General features: G+C 44.5%; 2 protein-coding genes across 2 annotated transcripts in view; one reads left to right on the top strand and one right to left on the bottom strand.

Annotated features, from left to right (window-relative positions):
* Window positions 1-16723, bottom strand: part of LOC135198545 (uncharacterized) — a 189372-nt gene that overhangs the window by 97888 nt on the left and 74761 nt on the right.
* Window positions 1-16723, top strand: part of LOC135198837 (histone-lysine N-methyltransferase SETD2-like) — a 50808-nt gene that overhangs the window by 29684 nt on the left and 4401 nt on the right. The window contains exons 4-6 of the mRNA XM_064226806.1: window positions 1381-1622; window positions 13944-14140; window positions 14616-15061. Of these exons, the coding sequence (XP_064082876.1) occupies window positions 1551-1622; window positions 13944-14140; window positions 14616-15061 (715 nt within the window). The 5' untranslated portion in view covers window positions 1381-1550. The remainder of the gene's footprint in view (window positions 1-1380; window positions 1623-13943; window positions 14141-14615; window positions 15062-16723) is intronic.

Genomic DNA, 16723 nt, shown 5'->3' with positions numbered 1-16723 from the left:
AGGTTTCTCAGAGTGAGAGCTCATGAAGTGAGAGCCATAGCTACGTCTATGGCATTTCACAAAACATGGTCTCTTCAGGCTCTTATAAGTCGACGTTTTTGGAGATGTAATTCTGTGTTCGCCTCGAATTACCTAAGAGACGTTAAAATTTCGTACGAAAAGTGCTTTGCTCTGGGAGCGTATGTTTCGGCGAATTCAGTGCTGGGAGAAGGGGCTGAGGCTAATCCTTCCTAATTTAGTTTAGTGCTTAAATTACTTTTTATTGGTGGTTGTTTTTTATTGGTTAATTGTCAGAGGGAATAGGGAACCCTCTTACAATTCATAGATTATAACAATACTAACATGGTCAGGTGATCGGGATTGGCTTCAGTGCTCTTTGTGAATTTTTAATAACCTTAACTCTGTCATGTAAGAGGGCGAGTCTCCATTGATATGACAAAAGGTCATGGCTCTACCATGTAAGTGGGTCAGCCCCCATTGGTACGATCCAAAGAGTTATTCAACCATAGGTTCATTCCTCGTTGAAACTCTTGAGGCAGGCAGACTCATCGACAGTAGTCATGAAGTCTTCAACCCAATCAGGTAGGAACTATGGATTATGTTATCCAAGAACATAGGTTGTTTTTTTCCCTGTTTTTTAATGTATTTAGTTTAAGTATTATTTTGTTTTTAGCGGTCTCTTGCCCGCCACCAAGGGTGCCAATCAGCTAAGTATATATCTGCTGGGTAAGTTTCTTGTACAAAAATGATATTGTTAAGATACAATAAAGTTTTGTACATACTTACCTGGCAGATATATACGATTAATGGCCCACCCACCCCCCTCCTCCCCTCAGGAGACAGGTGGAAGAGAAATTATGGCTTAGAAAACGGGAATAAGTTCCAGGACCCCGCCCCAACCAGCCCGGCGGGACGGGAATGGGGGATCACCTGACCTACCTGTCGCGTGTGCCGAGAGGTTTTGAAATTCCTGTCGGGACGACCGAGTCTATAGCTAAGTATATATCTGCCAGGTAAGTATGTACAAAACTTTATTGTATCTTAACAATATCATTTTATATTTTACTGTATGCAAATTACACCGTTAATATTCGAAATAGGGTATTATTTTAATTGTTGAATGTAGCTGAATGTAACTATCTAAAGCCCGGGATGCAGTGTTACCATACACAAACACCACTGGCGGGTGGACAGATGGAAAAAAAACTAGTATAGTTATTGCTAAGGCTAATCTTTGAATTTTTATGCATGTTTTTTAGGCATATTACGGTATTGTGTGGGAAAAAATAGAGGAAATTAGCCTGAATATGCTCATTGGTTATGAAATTGCTTATATAAGTGTTATCTCCTGTTATAATTAACAGTTGTTACTTATTGCAGCTTGAAGATGAGATAGAGAAACTTAATGCCAAAAAGTTTGAGAACACGACAGGATATCCTTAATTTGTGTCGACTAATGGTTAGAGCAGATAATTCCAATTCAAGAGTAATGCTCCTTCGTCTTGTCCAGTGCAGTACCTCGGCTTGCAAAAGGCTCTTTATGGATTATCATGGGCTTTCTCTTCTTTGGTCCGGATGGTGATTTAGGCTCTGCCTATGAGCATGCTTCCATCAAGATTGACGTAAGTGATAATGCTTTAGTATTATATGGGATGTTCTGTTGATTGAGGTAAGTGGTAATGCTTCATTATTATAATATGCCATGAATGTTCTGTTGATATTCTTTTACAGTAATTTTAAGGGTTTGTGTCTTTGGGAAATTTCCATCTTTGATAAGCCCATTCTAGTTTATATTATTGAATTTGACTGAGCACATGACAAACAGTCCAGGCATGATTGAGCTCTTGTTTTCTACACATACCTCACGTTTGTTAGTTATGAAAGATACAAATTGATTAAAAATTTGTCATTTGCGCTGTAATGGACATACATGATGTCCCTGTTGCCTGTATAAGAGTCAGAAACCAATAGAGATAAGTCAGCTAACTCTGATAACTTGTAAGAGAATTCTTTGAAATGCAATACAGAAATTTTTTGTTTCATACAATCAACTTACCTGTCAGATATATACATAGCTAAGACTCCCGTCGTCCCCGACAGAAATTCAAATTTCGCGCCACTCGCTACAGGTAGGTCAGGTGATCTACCGGCCTGCCCTGGGCGGCAGGACTAGGAACCATCCCCGTTTTCTATCATATTTTCTCTGTCGCCGGTGGTATCAACAAATTGTTGTTATTACCTCCTGACTTAGATCATTTTTCAACATTTGATCAACGTTTTTCGGCTTTTTGGTGACGTATTTGGATCGTGTTTTGGCATTTCGCTACTGTGGACTGTTTTTGGAATAACTCTTTTGGAATTTTTATCAGTATGTCTGATTATAATGTGAGTGTGAGAATGTGTGTGAATGTAGGCTGCAGGTGAGGATACCGAAGGCTTCGGTTTGATCCTCACACTGTATGCCGTTAAAGTAGGGGGGTTCAGTGTCTGCTATTAATACTTGTAAGGAATGCGAGGGATTGAATGCAGAAGAGTGGAAGACTTTGACTTCTTATTTGAAGAAGTTAGAGAGGGATAGAGTTAGACGACTGAAAGGTGTGAGTTCAAGGCCTATTGAGCCTTTCACGGATAATTCTAATCCTACTGATGTAGATTCTCCCTATATATCTCATTCTCAGAGTGCTTTTTCGGATTCGGCATCGGAAATCGCCAATCTGAAAGCTACTATTAGAGACATGAAGTCCAAGATGGCCGACTCCAAAGGTAAGGCTAGTGATAGTGAACATTTCAGTGAAGTGAGTTCTCCCAGTGTTGTGGAGGGGGCGTTTGATCGTCCCGCCGAACGCTCCCAGGCCTAGACCTCTTCCAAGCTCCCATGCCCAGAGGAGAAGGAAAGTCGAAAGCCTTAAGGAGGTCCGTGGGGAATCCCCAACCGGTCAGACGTCCCTTCAGCTAGCTCTGCTTCATGGCAGGCGGCTCAAGGACGCTATAGAAAAAAGCGTCCTTCGCGAGTGTTTCTCGTCCTCTCCCTCTCCCTCACCTAAACGAGGGTGGAAGGAGTTCGAACTTATCGAGACCGCTGAAAGCGTCATATGAAAGCCCGACATAGTTCGAGCCCAGAGCGCTTCTCAGATGACGCTCCGTCTGCTATTAAGAAAGCGAAGTGGCGTCAGCGTCACCTGACGCTTGTGCGGAAGTACCCCTTCTTTCTTCTTCCCCGAGTGATGACGAAAGGCGTCATGCACTAGACGTGGGAGAAGCGTCAAGAAAGATAATTATGGCGGTTCAGGAACAACTGTCATCTCTTGTGGGAGTTTTAGCGCCCCGTCGGAAGGACGTCACGCTTCCAATTAAGAAGTCTCGTCCTCTCTCACCTGCTCGAAGAGAAGCGTCAGACAGACGTGAAACTGCTAAACGTCTTGCAGAAGCTGCGAGTTCGAGAGCTAGAACGGGGGCTTACGAGAGTTTCGGAAAGCCAGAGAAACGTAAGACGTCTTTTAGAAGTGAAGCGTCATTCAAAGCGGATCTTAGACGTGACGCTCCATCCAATATTGTGACGCCGAGTAGGACGCCTTTAGAGAGCGGAGCGTCTTCCAGGAGTTGGAAGCGTTTCCATCAAGACGTCAGCAAGAGGACGTCAAGCTATTGACGCTCGGTAGCAACGGGAAGCGTCATACAAGGCGTCTTCTAAAGTTCAAGAGAAGCCGGAGCTTGTGACGCCTTCCAGGTCTTGTAAAACGGGAAAAAAAAAAAAAAAAGGAAAGAGTATCATTCCCTTAGCCCCTCTCCTATTAGGTTAGTTTGTCTCCTACAGAAGAGGAAAGTTCAGGAAAGGAGACGGAGACTCAGATAAATCCCGAGTTGGAGGAAAACTCGGATGATGAAGATCATGGAAAGAGAGGGTTTGTCCAACTATAAGGTTTTGACTACCCTGCTTCTTGAGGAGTATGGAGACGAGTTGACTCCTGCTGCTCCTCCTTCTCCGCGCTCGCTCTTTTCCAGTGCTAAGACGAAGAAGCCCTCGTCTTTTCTAAACATGAAACCCACCATCTCGATGAAGCGGGCATTACACGCCTTAGACTCATGGATGAAGTCTAAGAAAGACTTAGTCAGGACAGTCTTTTGTCATGCCTCCAGCAAGATTAGCTGGGAAAAGAGGCATATGGTATAAGACGGGAGAGAATATGGGTATCGCTCTCCCTTCTACAACAGAGGCAGATTTTTCGACTTTGGTTGACGCTTCAAGGCGTCCAAGTCTCAATTCTGCAACGGAATTACATGGAGTATTTCTGAACTGGATCATCTCCTCAAGGGACTCTTTCATGTATTGGAAGTCTTCAACTTCTTAGATTGGTCCCTTGGGGTGATGTCCAAGAAAGCCCATGATTCAGAAAGGAATCGAACCTGAAGCCCTGTTATGCATTTTGTCTTGCATTGACAAAGCGGTACAGGATGGTTCTTTTGAAGTCTCTTCATTATTTGGAGCAGGTCTTTTAAAGAAAAGGACGGTGTATGGCGCCTTCTTAACAAAGGCAGTCTCCGCATGCTCAGAGGCAGCTCTACTGTATGCGCCTCTTTCTGACTTTTTGTTCCTTCTCAGTTAGTGAAGGACGTTTGCTCACTCTTTACTGAGAAGGCGACTCAGGATCTTCTGACGCAGTCAGCTAGAAGAAGAAACCTGTTTCGGTATCTGACAAGAAAGGACCTAGTACATCAATGCAGCCCTTTCGAGGTGGTCCGACCTCCAGACCTCCCGCAAGAAGGAAGGCTCCGGAGAAGAGAGGTAGGTCTGCCTTTCGTCCCTTTTAAAAAGGGAAAATGAAACATCTCTCCTCCAAGCACCAGTAGGTGCCAGGCTCCTGGATTCGTGGAGGCCTGGACACTGATAGACGCGGACGCGTCTTCATTGACTATCATAAGGAAGGGATATCGTATCCCTTTCCTGAACACTCCTCCCCCTAACGTCAATACCAAGGGAACTATCAGCCAAGTACAAGGACCCTGTGCTGAGGGATACTCTTCGATCGATGGTGGAACAAATGTGGGACAAGAGAGCGATAGAACTAGTACTGGATCAAAACTCCCCGGGGTTTTACAATCGCCTTTTTCTAGTGGCGAAAGCCTCGGGAGGCTGGAGACCAGTACTGGACGTCAGCCTCTCAACAAAAATTGTTCAGAGAAGGAGAAGTTCTCCATGGAGACTTCTGCTTCAGTCCTAGCGTCATTACGACAAGGAGATTGGATGGTGTCTCTAGATCTCCAGGACGCCTACTTTCACGTCCCGATCCACCCTTCATCGAAGAAGTACCTCCGTTTCATGACGGGGGGAAGGATCTTTCAGTTCAGAGCCTTGTGTTTCGGCCTGTCCACAGCTCCTCAGGTCTTCACAAGCCTGATGAAGAATGTGGCGAGATTTCTTCACCTCAAAGGAGTGAATGTCTCTATGTATCTAGACGACTGGCTCATCAGGGCCAGATCGGAGAGACAGTGCTTGGGAGGACCTAAAGTTGACTCTGGATTTGACCAAGGCGTTGGGATTGCTTGTGAACCTCGAGAAGTCTCAGCTGACCCCCAGACAAGACCTAGTCTATCTGGGGATTCGGATGGATTCTCGGGGTTTTCGAGTTTTTCCTTCGCAAGAGAGAACCGCAAAAGGTTTGCGGATAATCTCTCTCTTCTTAGAGAAGCAACAAACGTCGGCGAGGGAATGGTTAGCCTTCTGGGGACGCTTTCCTCGCTTGGAACTTCTTCCTCTAGGAAGACTTCATAAACCGTCCACTTCAATTCTTCTTCAAGAGGTCTTGGAGCTGGAAAACCGGACAACTGTCGGACGTTTTTCCCATCCCAGTGGAGATAAAGGCACACCTACAGTGGTGGTTGCTACCTCTGGAAGAGAACAAAGGGATCTCTCTAAGAACACAGAACCCAGACCTAGTGTTGTTCTCCGACGCGTCGGAGACAGGTTGGGGAGCGACATTAGGCTCAGAGGAAGTGTCAGGCACCTGGGAACCAGCACAGGTGTCCTGGCACATAAACTGCAAGGAGCTCTTCGCAGTACATTTGGCCTTAAAGAGCCTAGACCTCTGGTGTCAAACAAGGTAGTGCAAGTAAACGTGGACAACACCACCGCACTTGCCTACATTCGGAAACAGGGAGGGACGCACTCCTCGTTCCTTTACGAGCTCACAAGAGAGACCTATTACTTTGGACGTCTCACAGGAACATCTCCCTGCTGACAAGATTCGTACAGGGAGTAAGGAATGTGACGGGCCGACAGGGCTCAGCAGGAGGAACCAGGTCCTTCATACAGAATGGACTCTACACGAGGAAGTGTGTCTCGATCTCTGGTCTCTGTGGGGAACTCCTCATGTGGATCTCTTCGCAACATTCATTTCAAAAGGCTCCCAGTGTTTTTGCTCGGTCGTGGAAGATCCAAGAGCAATTATGGTAGACGCCTTCCTGCTAAACTGGTCTCGAGTAGACGTTTATGCTTTTCCCCCATTCAAAATCCTGGGGTTAGTAATGAAAAAGTTTGTGGCGTCAAAAGAGACGAGGATGACGTTAATAGCCCCCTTTTGGCCGGCCCAGGAATGGTTCACGGAGGTGGTAGAGTGGATCGTAGACTTTCCAAGATCCCTACCAAGAAGGACGGATCTTCTCAGACAACCACACTTCAAGAGGTACCATCAAAACCTCCCCGCTCTCGCTCTGACTGCCTTTCGACTATCGAAAGACTTGTCAGAGCGAGAGGCTTTTCTCGCGAAGTGGCAAGCGCGATCGCGAGAGCACGCAGAACCTCCACTACGAAAGTATACCAGTCGAAGTGGGAGGTATTTAGAAGGTGGTGTAGAACCAAGAACGTTGTCCTCCTCCTCCTGCACCGATATAGCGAAATTGCTGATTTCTTGCTATTCCTGAGAGTAAAATCTCATCTAGCCGTATCCACAATAAAGGGATACAGAAGTATGCTCTCGGCTGTATTCAGGAACAGAGGATTAGATCTGGCAAATAACAAAGATCTCCACGATCTCATAAGATCTTTTGAGACTTCAAAGTCTAAGGAACCAATACCTCCGAACTGGAACCTGGACGTAGTCCTCAAATAGCTGTCTTCGGATAGATTCGAACCTCCTCATCTGGCATCGTTTAGAGACATAACTAGAAAATGCCTATTCCTTTTATCTTTAGCTACGGCAAAAAGAATTAGTGAATTACAAGCTCTGCAGGATAAAGTAGGATTCAAGGGAGACTCGGCTATTTGCTCGTTTAAGACCGTGTTTTTAGCGAAAAACGAGAATCCCACGAATCCCTGGCCTAAGTCATTCGAAGTCAAAGGAATGTCGAGTCTCAGTAGGCAGAGAAGCAGAGAGGTCTCTATGCCCTGTGAGAGCTCTGAAGTTCTACCTTCAGAGAAAGCGTCAGTTGGAGGCTCTAGACAAGGTCTTTGGTGCGCGGTAAAAGACCCACAAGACTGATGTCCAAGAATGCTCTGGCGTTCTTTGTAAGAAACGTCATTACGGACGCTCATAAGGTCTGTCCTGACGAACAATTACAACTACTGAGAGTAAAAGCTCATGAAGTAAGAGCGGGTTGCGACGTCTCTCTCGTTTTATAAGAACTATGTCGCTTCAAAACATCATTGATACGACATACTGGAGATGCAACTCAGTATTTGCATCTCATTACTTGAAAGAACGTACGTGTGACGTATGAGAAGTGTTTTTCTCTAGGTCCTATCGTATCGGCAGATACGATTCTGGTACGGGAGCCGACACAATCCTTAAATGTATATACTGTTCTTCTTTTTGGATATGGTCGAGAGTCTCTTCGAACAATGGAGGATTTGGCTCGCACGGGCGGCCGTCTATGTTGTTCAGTAAGAGAATTCTTGTCATATCCTTATTAGTTGAGTATAATTTTTTTTTTTTTTTTTTTTTTTTGAAAATTATGTATGTGTGCGTAGTGGTTTTGAGTTACGGTTGTTGTGACGAGTTCTGGGATAACTCGTAACAATCCTTAGTTCTAACGTATGGTTAGGAGCAGGTGGTCGGGATTGGTTGTGTGCTCCTTCATAAGGTGTATTGTCATATAAGTGGATCAGCACCCATTGACAAAGTCCTTTTAGGCTCTGCCGAGTAAGCGGATAAGACCCCATCGGCAGACCCACAAGAACTCTTGGCCATAGATCATAATATCTCGCTAAAGTTTCTTGAGGTGATGCAGACTACTGGGCAAACACCCACGAAGTCTACCACCTATCAGGTAGGAACCCAAGGTTTTATTTATACCTACAACATATGTTACCTGTCTATTCCATATAGTAGCTGTCTCTTAACCCTCCACGAAGGGTGCCAATCAGCTATGTATATATCTGACAGGTAAGTTTATTGTATGAAAATGATATTGTTATGATACAATAAAGTTTCATACATACTTACCTGGCAGATATATACAATTAAAGGCCCACCCAGCCTTCCCGCAGGAGACAGGTGGAAAGGAGAGAAAATATGATAGAAAACGGGGATGGTTCCTAGTCCTGCCGCCCAGGGCAGGCCGGTAGATCACCTGACCTACCTGTAGCGAGTGGCGCGAAATTTGAATTTCTGTCGGGGACGACGGAGTCTTAGCTATGTTATATATCTGCCAGGTAAGTATGTATGAAACTTTATTGTAACATAACAATATCATTTTTATGTTATAAAACCACAGGACAGTATACTTATTTCCAGGTGTACACTGTTTTCAGAAGTCTTTCACTTATTTACAACCCATCCCTGTGCTGCAATAATGCGTGTACAACATTTTGTCTAGTAAAAAGTTTAGGGTTTTAGATTGGGAGGGGATTTTGTGTTATAATTGTATTTTTGAATAGTTATATTAAAAAAATGACTCCTGTTTACCATTCCATAGTATTTTCATGTTTGTTCATGAAACTTACCTGTCAGATATATATATAGCTGTATTTTCCGAAGTCCGACAGAAATTAAAAACTTACGACACGTAGTGGGAGTCAGGGGAATGCCGCTGGGGGACGGGTATCAGGAACCATTCCCATTTTCTATTCATAATTTTTTCTGTCGCCGGTGTTGTAAACAGTTTTCAGCACCTCCGTCTTGAATTTAGGAAACTTGGCTACTATAGTACCGCCCCTTTTTGATTTTTTGGTATCTTGACTTTTGGATCGGTGGCTAGGCACACGTTAATTGTGGATTTGATTGATTTTGGCTTGATTTCTCTTTAAATAAGATGTCTGGTTCTAGTTCGGCTAGCGCCAGGTTTTGTACCAAGAGTGATTGTCGAGGTAGGCTACTGAAAGCATCAGTAGACCCTCATACTTTGTGTAAGAGTTGCAGGGAGCATGATTGTATGTATGAAAGTCGCTGCAAAGGTAATGTGAGTGTCTTTCTGATTCTGGATGGAGAGCGTATGAGTCCTATCTTCGTAAGCTTGAACGGGATAGGTTAAGGAGGTCTTCCTCCAGGAGCGTTTCAGGTAAACGTCAGGAAGTTCATGTTTTCTCCTACTAACCCTCCTTTAATCACTACTCCTAACCCTGTAGTGTTGCCTTTGGGCCCTGAAACAGTGTCTGTGGAGGGTAATACCCTTACGCTTATCTTAGAGTAGATTCGTAATTTAGAATCTAAAGTGCTCGCCTTAGAAGGCAAAAGTGAAGGTGCAAAGTGCAGTGACAGTGCTCCTTCGTTTGTGGAGGGTGCGTCAGATCGGCCCATTTCGCCTCTAGGCCTAGACCGCTGCCGGACTCCCAGGTTTCAGGGAGAGGGCATGTCGAAAGCCGCAGGAGGGTTACGGGGAACGCCCACCTGATCTGACATGCCTTCGGCAGTATCTGTTGACGCTACCCAGACTGCCAAGGAGCGTGCGCGTGCACGTCTCCTCAAAGAGTGTTTCTCTTCTTCAGAGGCTTCCTCCCCGCACAAGGGGTGGAGCTCTCAGTCAGTTTCACGCCCGCTGAAAAGGAGCGTTGTGATCGTGACGCTTCACGTCCAGTTTTTGCTCTCGAGCGGCGATCTTCGCCTGAGAGTATGCTCGCAGCCTTCCCGCCACAGAAGAAACGTAAAGAGTCATCGGATGATGACTTTGTTGAGCGCCCCAGTCGCTCCCGAGCGCGTTCTACGGCAGTTCCTGGGAGAAGGAAGAAGGCGTCCCCTCGCCCCTCGCCTTCTCACAGGATCAGTCCGTCACCTGACAAGGAATCCTCTCCTACTGAGAAGATCCTGCGCTCTTTGCAGCAACAACTTGCTAATGCTCTTTCTAAGAGAGGGACGCAACCACGTCCCGGAGAAAGGATGACCGTCCTACCTGTGAAGAGATCTAGAAGGTCTCCCTCTCCTTCTCCTCGCTCGTCCTCTCCTCCACTTTCTTCTCCTGCTAGAGTTCGTGCGACTCCCCAGCGGCTCTCTAGAGACGTGAAGAGGAATTTACACGCTCTGCGCATGAAGCGGTATTACCCGCTCGTAAACTTGCGGTGCGAGATCTCGATATTTGCGTGGACGCTTCGGTGCAAGTTCAGGATCTTGACGCTCGGTCGGAAGCCAAGCGAGCGCCAGTGACAACTAAGAGTGCACCAGCGGAAGCAGAGCGCGCGCAAAGATGTTAAGCTCGCTTTAGTGAACGTCATACGCACGCCAGTGGACGCCAGCAGCGCGCGAGTGGACGCCAATCTAGCGCTAGTAGCAGACAGCGAGCGCTAGTAGCAGACAGCGAGCGCCGTGGACGCCAGGTGTGCGCCAGCGGACGCCAGGTGTGCGCCAGCGGACGCCAGGTGTGCCTTTTGCTGCCCCAGTGCTTGGTGTTACACCTAAACTTTATAAAACCAACCAATCGGGTGGACGCGGATAAGTGGATTTTCGTCGTCACCCACCGTGTTTTTTGATGAGACTTTGCAAGTTACTTCGGGTCTTAGAGAGACAACCGGATTTTCTATTAAGGAGTCAGCTTTACCTTCCACTTCGCAGCAACGCTCCTCTTGGAAACTTAGACCAGATAGTCTTGGTTCAGCCTTACTTCCTCCGACTTCACCTGTGTCGGAAGCAGAGGTTAGCGGCGCTTCAGTTGAAGTTGATGATGAGAAACCGTTGGCGGCGGTCTCTTCTGACTACCAGGTATTGACCCGCCTTCTTCAATCGGAGTTTTGGAGATACTTTTTCATCCTGAAGCTCCTCGCTCTCCTCCCTCGCAACTTTCTTCTTCCAAGATCAACAAGGTCTCGGCATTTGTCAGAATGAAGAAGTCCCTTTCGACTAAGAGGGCTCTTCGTAAAGTCCATGACTGGATGGAGAAAAGGAAGTCTCAGGGAAAGACTTCTTTTGCTCTGCCACCTTTCAAGACTTAGTGGGAAGCAGGCATTTGGTACGAGACGGGAGAAGACATAGGTATTAGACTTCCCTCGTCAGCCCAAGGAGACTTCGCAAGCATTGTGGATGCCTCGAGGAGGTCTCACCTGTCCACTTCGAAAGTTTCCTGGTCTACTACGGAAATGGACCACCACCTTAAAGGCCTCTTTCGTACGTTAGAGGTCTTTTAACTTTCTAGATTGGTGTCTGGGAGTTCTGGATGCCAAGTCTAGGAGTTCCGACTCGATTAGTCTGGGGGAGCTGTCCAGCGTTATGTCCGTGTATGGACAAGGCCGTCAGAGATGGTTCGGAGGAGCTTACAGCTCACTTTTGCACAGGGCTCTTGAAGAAGAGATCCTTGTTTTGCAATTTCACAGCTAAATCTGTCTCTCCGTCACAAAAGGCAGATTTGCTCTTCGCTCCTTTTTCGGATCATCTCTTCCCCCAGGCTATGGTAAAAGACATTGCTACCAGCCTACGGAAAGGCCAAGGCCCGCAAGAATCTCCTCGCACAATCTTCGAAGGAAGGACCTGCGGTACCTTCGTCCTCGGGAGTTTCGATTCTCAAGAAATCGAAGCCCTTTCGAGGTAGTTCTTCCTCGAGACCAGCCCCTCGAGGAAGAGGCACTTCCAGAGGCAGAGCCACTGCGCTTGCCAAGAACAAGAAGTGAAACAGAAGTCCTTCAGTCACCGGTTGGAGCCAGGCTTCAGCTTTTTGTGCAAGCCTGGGAAGAGAGAGGTGCGGACAATTGGTCCCTTGGACATCATAAAGAAGGGTTACCGGATCCCGTTCCGGAAACCACCCCCGCTGTCTACGACACCCAGGGATTTTACAACAGACTGTTCCTGGTGCCAAAGCAGTCGGGGGAATGGCGACCGGTACTCGATGTCAGCAACCTGAACCTCTTTGTCATCAAGCAGAGGTTCAAGATGGAGACACCTCAGTCAGTGATGGGAGCCTTAAGACCGGGGGATTGGATGGCTTCACTAGATCTCCAGGACGCGTATTTTCACATCCCCCCCATCCACCCCCAGTCGAGGAAATACCTGCGGTTGTCCTGAAAGGAAAAGTGTTTCAATTCAGGGCTCTCTGCTTCGGACTCAGCACTGCTCCGATGGTATTCACCCTACTGATGAAGAACATTTGCAAGGTGGCTTCATCTTTCCAAAGTCAGGATCTCTCTCTACCTGGACGACTGGCTCGTACGAGCCTCCTCGAAAGACCGGTGTCTGGAGGACCTTCACACGACCTTGTCTTTAACGAAGTCCCTGGGGCTTCTGGTGAACCTTGAAAAGTCACATCTGACCCCTTCTCAGTCTTGAGTCTATCTGGGGATTCAGATGGACTCGGTTGGGCTTTTCGGGCTTTTCCGTCCCCAGGGGCGACAACTAGATTGCCTAAGCAAAGTTGCAACCTTTTCTGGGGAAAGAATCATGCTCGGTGAGGGAATGGATGAGTCTGCTTGGGGTGGGGACCATTTCCTCACTGGAGAAGTTTGTTTCCCTAGGGAGGTTTCACCTCAGACCTCTTCAATTCTTCCTGTCGGACAATTGGAATCACCAAGACAATTTGGAATCGATTCTGGTGTTATCGTAAGAGGTAAAGGAACATCTAAGATGGTGGACCGACCTTTGAAGCTCGCAGAGGGTCTTTCCCTCAAGCTTCAGAGCCCCGACCTAGTGTTGTTTTCCGACGCGTCTTCCGCGGGGTGGGGGGGAGCAACACTGGGGGGGGAGGAAGTGTCAGGCACCTGGAGAGGGGAACAGGTGTCCTGGCACATAAACCTCAAGGAGCTGGCAGCAGTTCATCTGGCGCTCCAGTTCTTTCAGGACGAAGTCCTCCGGCAATGTGGTGCAGATCAACTCGGACAGCACCACAGCCCTGGCATACCTCAAGAAACAGGGAGGAACCCACTCTCGATCCCTGTTCTTCCTTGCAAAAGAGATCCTGTTATGGGCGAAGGCACACGACGTCTCTATCCTGACGAGATTCGTATCAGGAGTAGAAGCCAGCTTTGCTAACAGGTGGTAAGGAACCAAGATATCAATTATCTGCATGTATATGTTTCCTAAAATTCTATTCTGTCTCTCCCACCACCAAAGGTAAGATTCCAGCTTTATATATATCTGACAGGTAATTTTCAAAATGAACAAAATATATTGTAATGATACAATAAAGTTTGTTCATACTTACCTGGCAGATATATATAATTTAAGTACCCACCCACCTCCCCTCAGGAGACAGTGGAAATAAAATTATGAATAGAAAATGGGAATGGTTTCCTGATACCCGCCTCTCAGCGGCGGGAATGGGTACTAACCACCTTACTCCCACTACGTGTGTCGTAAGTTTTTTAATTTCTGTCGGACTTCGGAAAATACAGCTATATATATATCTGCCAGGTAAGTATGAACAAACTTTATTGTATCATTACAATATCATGTTTATGTTCATTGGCAATCACATTATTTTATTATTTGTTAAAAAACTTGAAACAGTAAATATGGTGATGTGTGTAGTGTAATCAATGTTGATGTTTTATTAAGATAAGTTTTTACATTGAGGTCATGGTTGAATATTTTTACCAGATACTGAAGACACTTGAGTGTTTGCCAATCACCAATAAGACGCAGTTGACTGACAGTCGTGTACTTGGAGTAGTTGAACGATGGAGCACCCAGTCAGTTGAAGTGCCGATCTCCGGTTCTCCCCCACCACCACCACCACCCAGACCTGTTGGGTGTGTTTTAATGAATGTTGATTCTGATTCTGGGAAGAAATTGAGGTAAGTTGACCAGAGGTCATTGTAAGCATACATCAGTGTATACAGAATTTTGTACTCTGAATATTATTCGTTTTAGAGCAGTGAATGATTGGGTTTGCAGTTTCAGGGCTTATAAAAATGGCAAATATCATAGAAACAAGAAATAATCAGAAAGTAAAGTAGAAATTGAAAAAACTGTGCATTATTTAGGAACAAGTACTTGAAGAAAATGTAATGCTTTGTTTACTATATTGCCAAATGGGTATCAATTCTTGATTTGATGGAAAGTCATGTGTGTGGGTATGTTGAATATTGGATTTTTTATTTTCATATAACAGTTTTGGATATCAAAGTTAGTTTGTTTTTCTTGAAAGACATGTCATCACTAGAAATTAGTAGTTACTAACATAAATAGTTCATAATAACTATATTTTTAGGTGTCTTGAGACTTTGATTTCTCATTTTGATAGCTATGTCTTTTTTGTTTCTTTGAAAGTGACACGAGTGAGGACTCAGATGGTGAAATGGATGCCAAACCTGTTTCAGCAGCAATAGATTCTTCAAGTGTGGACGACATCAGCATGGACTCCGTTGATGTAGAACAGGAAGCACTGAAGGGTAAACCCAGTTTGGAAGGATGCTTAGCAGAAGATGATAGTAGTGACTCAAATCTCAGTGATGAGAAAAAGAGTGCAGTGGAACCAGGGGAAGGGGATACAGCTGCAGCAGCTACCCCACAGGATGAAGTTGTCTCTCGAGAACTCCTCATCCTTCATGGAAGTATGGTGGAATTAGCTAATAAACTTCTGGAACAGTGGAAGGATTTGAAGGAATACTTCCGCATACCCAAGAAGGAGAGGATTGAATTGATGAAAGAGCACGAGAGGGAAGTCGAGGAAGAAATCAGGGGACTAGACAAGGATCGAAAAGAGAAGAAAGCAAGTAAGTTTTGCATGTTGGTTTGAGGGAAAGTGTATTCAGCTGCTTTTCTTGGCAACAAGTGTCATGTTAAGCTCTCCATATGTTTGGATGAAGAAAAGGGTGGTTGTGGTATGCATGGCTTCCTAAAAAGAATAAGTATACAGTCACCTCTCAATTAATGCAAGGGTTACGTTCTCGGAGAGCTCGTGTTAATTTAAAGTGCGTTAAACATATTTTTTCATATGAAATAATAGGAATAAAGGGGGGATGTTACGTTCTTGGGCATCTAGATTTCGATATTATGCTAACCAGAAGCAAAAAAATTTGCACAGAACTGAGTAAAATACAGCAAATAATTCTATTCACCATCAGCTGATTTCTAAACAAAAACATTGATCGCTATGTGAAGAAATCAGGGGACTAGACAAGGATCGAAAAGAGAAAGACAAGTAAGTTTTGCATGTTGGTTTGAGGGAAAGTGTATTCAGCTGCTTTTCTTGGCAACAAGTGTCATGTTAAGCTCTCCATATGTTTGGATGAAGAAAAGGGTGGTTGTGGTATGCATGGCTTCCTAAAAAGAATAAGTATACAGTCACCTCTCAATTAATGCAAGGGTTACGTTCTCGGAGAGCTCGTGTTAATTTAAAGTGCGTTAAACATATTTTTTCATATGAAATAATAGGAATAAAGGGGGGATGTTACGTTCTTGGGCATCTAGATATTCGTTATGCTAACCAGAAGCAAAAAAATTTTGCACAAGAATGAGTAAAATACAGCAAAATAATTCTATTCACCATCAGCTGATTTCTAAACAAAAACATTGATCGCTATGTTATTATTTTATACTAAAACAATAATATGAGAATACATACAATGTTTTTGGATACAGAGAAGTAATGCATATCTTTTTAAACAATTCATGGAAAAGCATGTTATACGTTGTGTGTGTAATTATACGTAGCCATCAGCAGCCTGGTTTACTATAAAAAATCATGCCGATGTCGGAACAAGCTGATTCTTGTTTTGTGTTGATTTTTTTTTTCTTTTTTTTTTTTTTTTTTTTTTTTTTTTTTTTTTTTTTTTTTGTAATAAACAAAATCTTTCACTTTATTAGTAAATAAACAATGTTTTTTGCTTTATTAATAAATAAATACTGTGCTATGTCTTTGGTTATGTTGACAGCTGCCGTTTGCAGCGCTGATGGCCGGGTGATTTGAAAACAACACGCAAAGGGGCCAATTCACGTTAATTCAAACGTTTTGTGTTTTTTTGTAAATTTTGAATATTTTCTAGCTTGCGTTAAATCGAATGCACGTCAATTAAACACATTAATTAAGTGGTGACTGTACTTCAGGAAAGGAAAAAAGTAATAGAGAATGTTTGCTAGATTGGTTTTTTAGTAGTAAATAGTTAGTGGAAGGCTCAATAGAAATATCTGTGAATGGTTTCCAAAGAAGAACAATAAGTAAAAAAGGTATGGGAAAAGGGTGAGAGAAGGTTGCTGGATAAACCTGAGGAAAAATGGGATAAAGGTAATTTCATTTGAAGAATGGTTTAGGTTGTGGTCATAGATGTAATCAGGTGATTTTAAGTAAGGAATTAAAGCATTTAAGGTAGGGGAAAAATGAGCTAGGGTCAAATCAACAAACTGTATAATGCATTTCAAAATAATCTTATAAATTA

The sequence above is a fragment of the Macrobrachium nipponense genome, chromosome 22 (assembly GCF_015104395.2).
Source record: "Macrobrachium nipponense isolate FS-2020 chromosome 22, ASM1510439v2, whole genome shotgun sequence".
In the NCBI taxonomy this organism is placed as follows: Eukaryota; Metazoa; Arthropoda; class Malacostraca; order Decapoda; family Palaemonidae; genus Macrobrachium; species Macrobrachium nipponense.
Note: the sequence above shows the minus strand (reverse complement) of the source record. Positions and strands in the feature narration are given on the sequence as shown.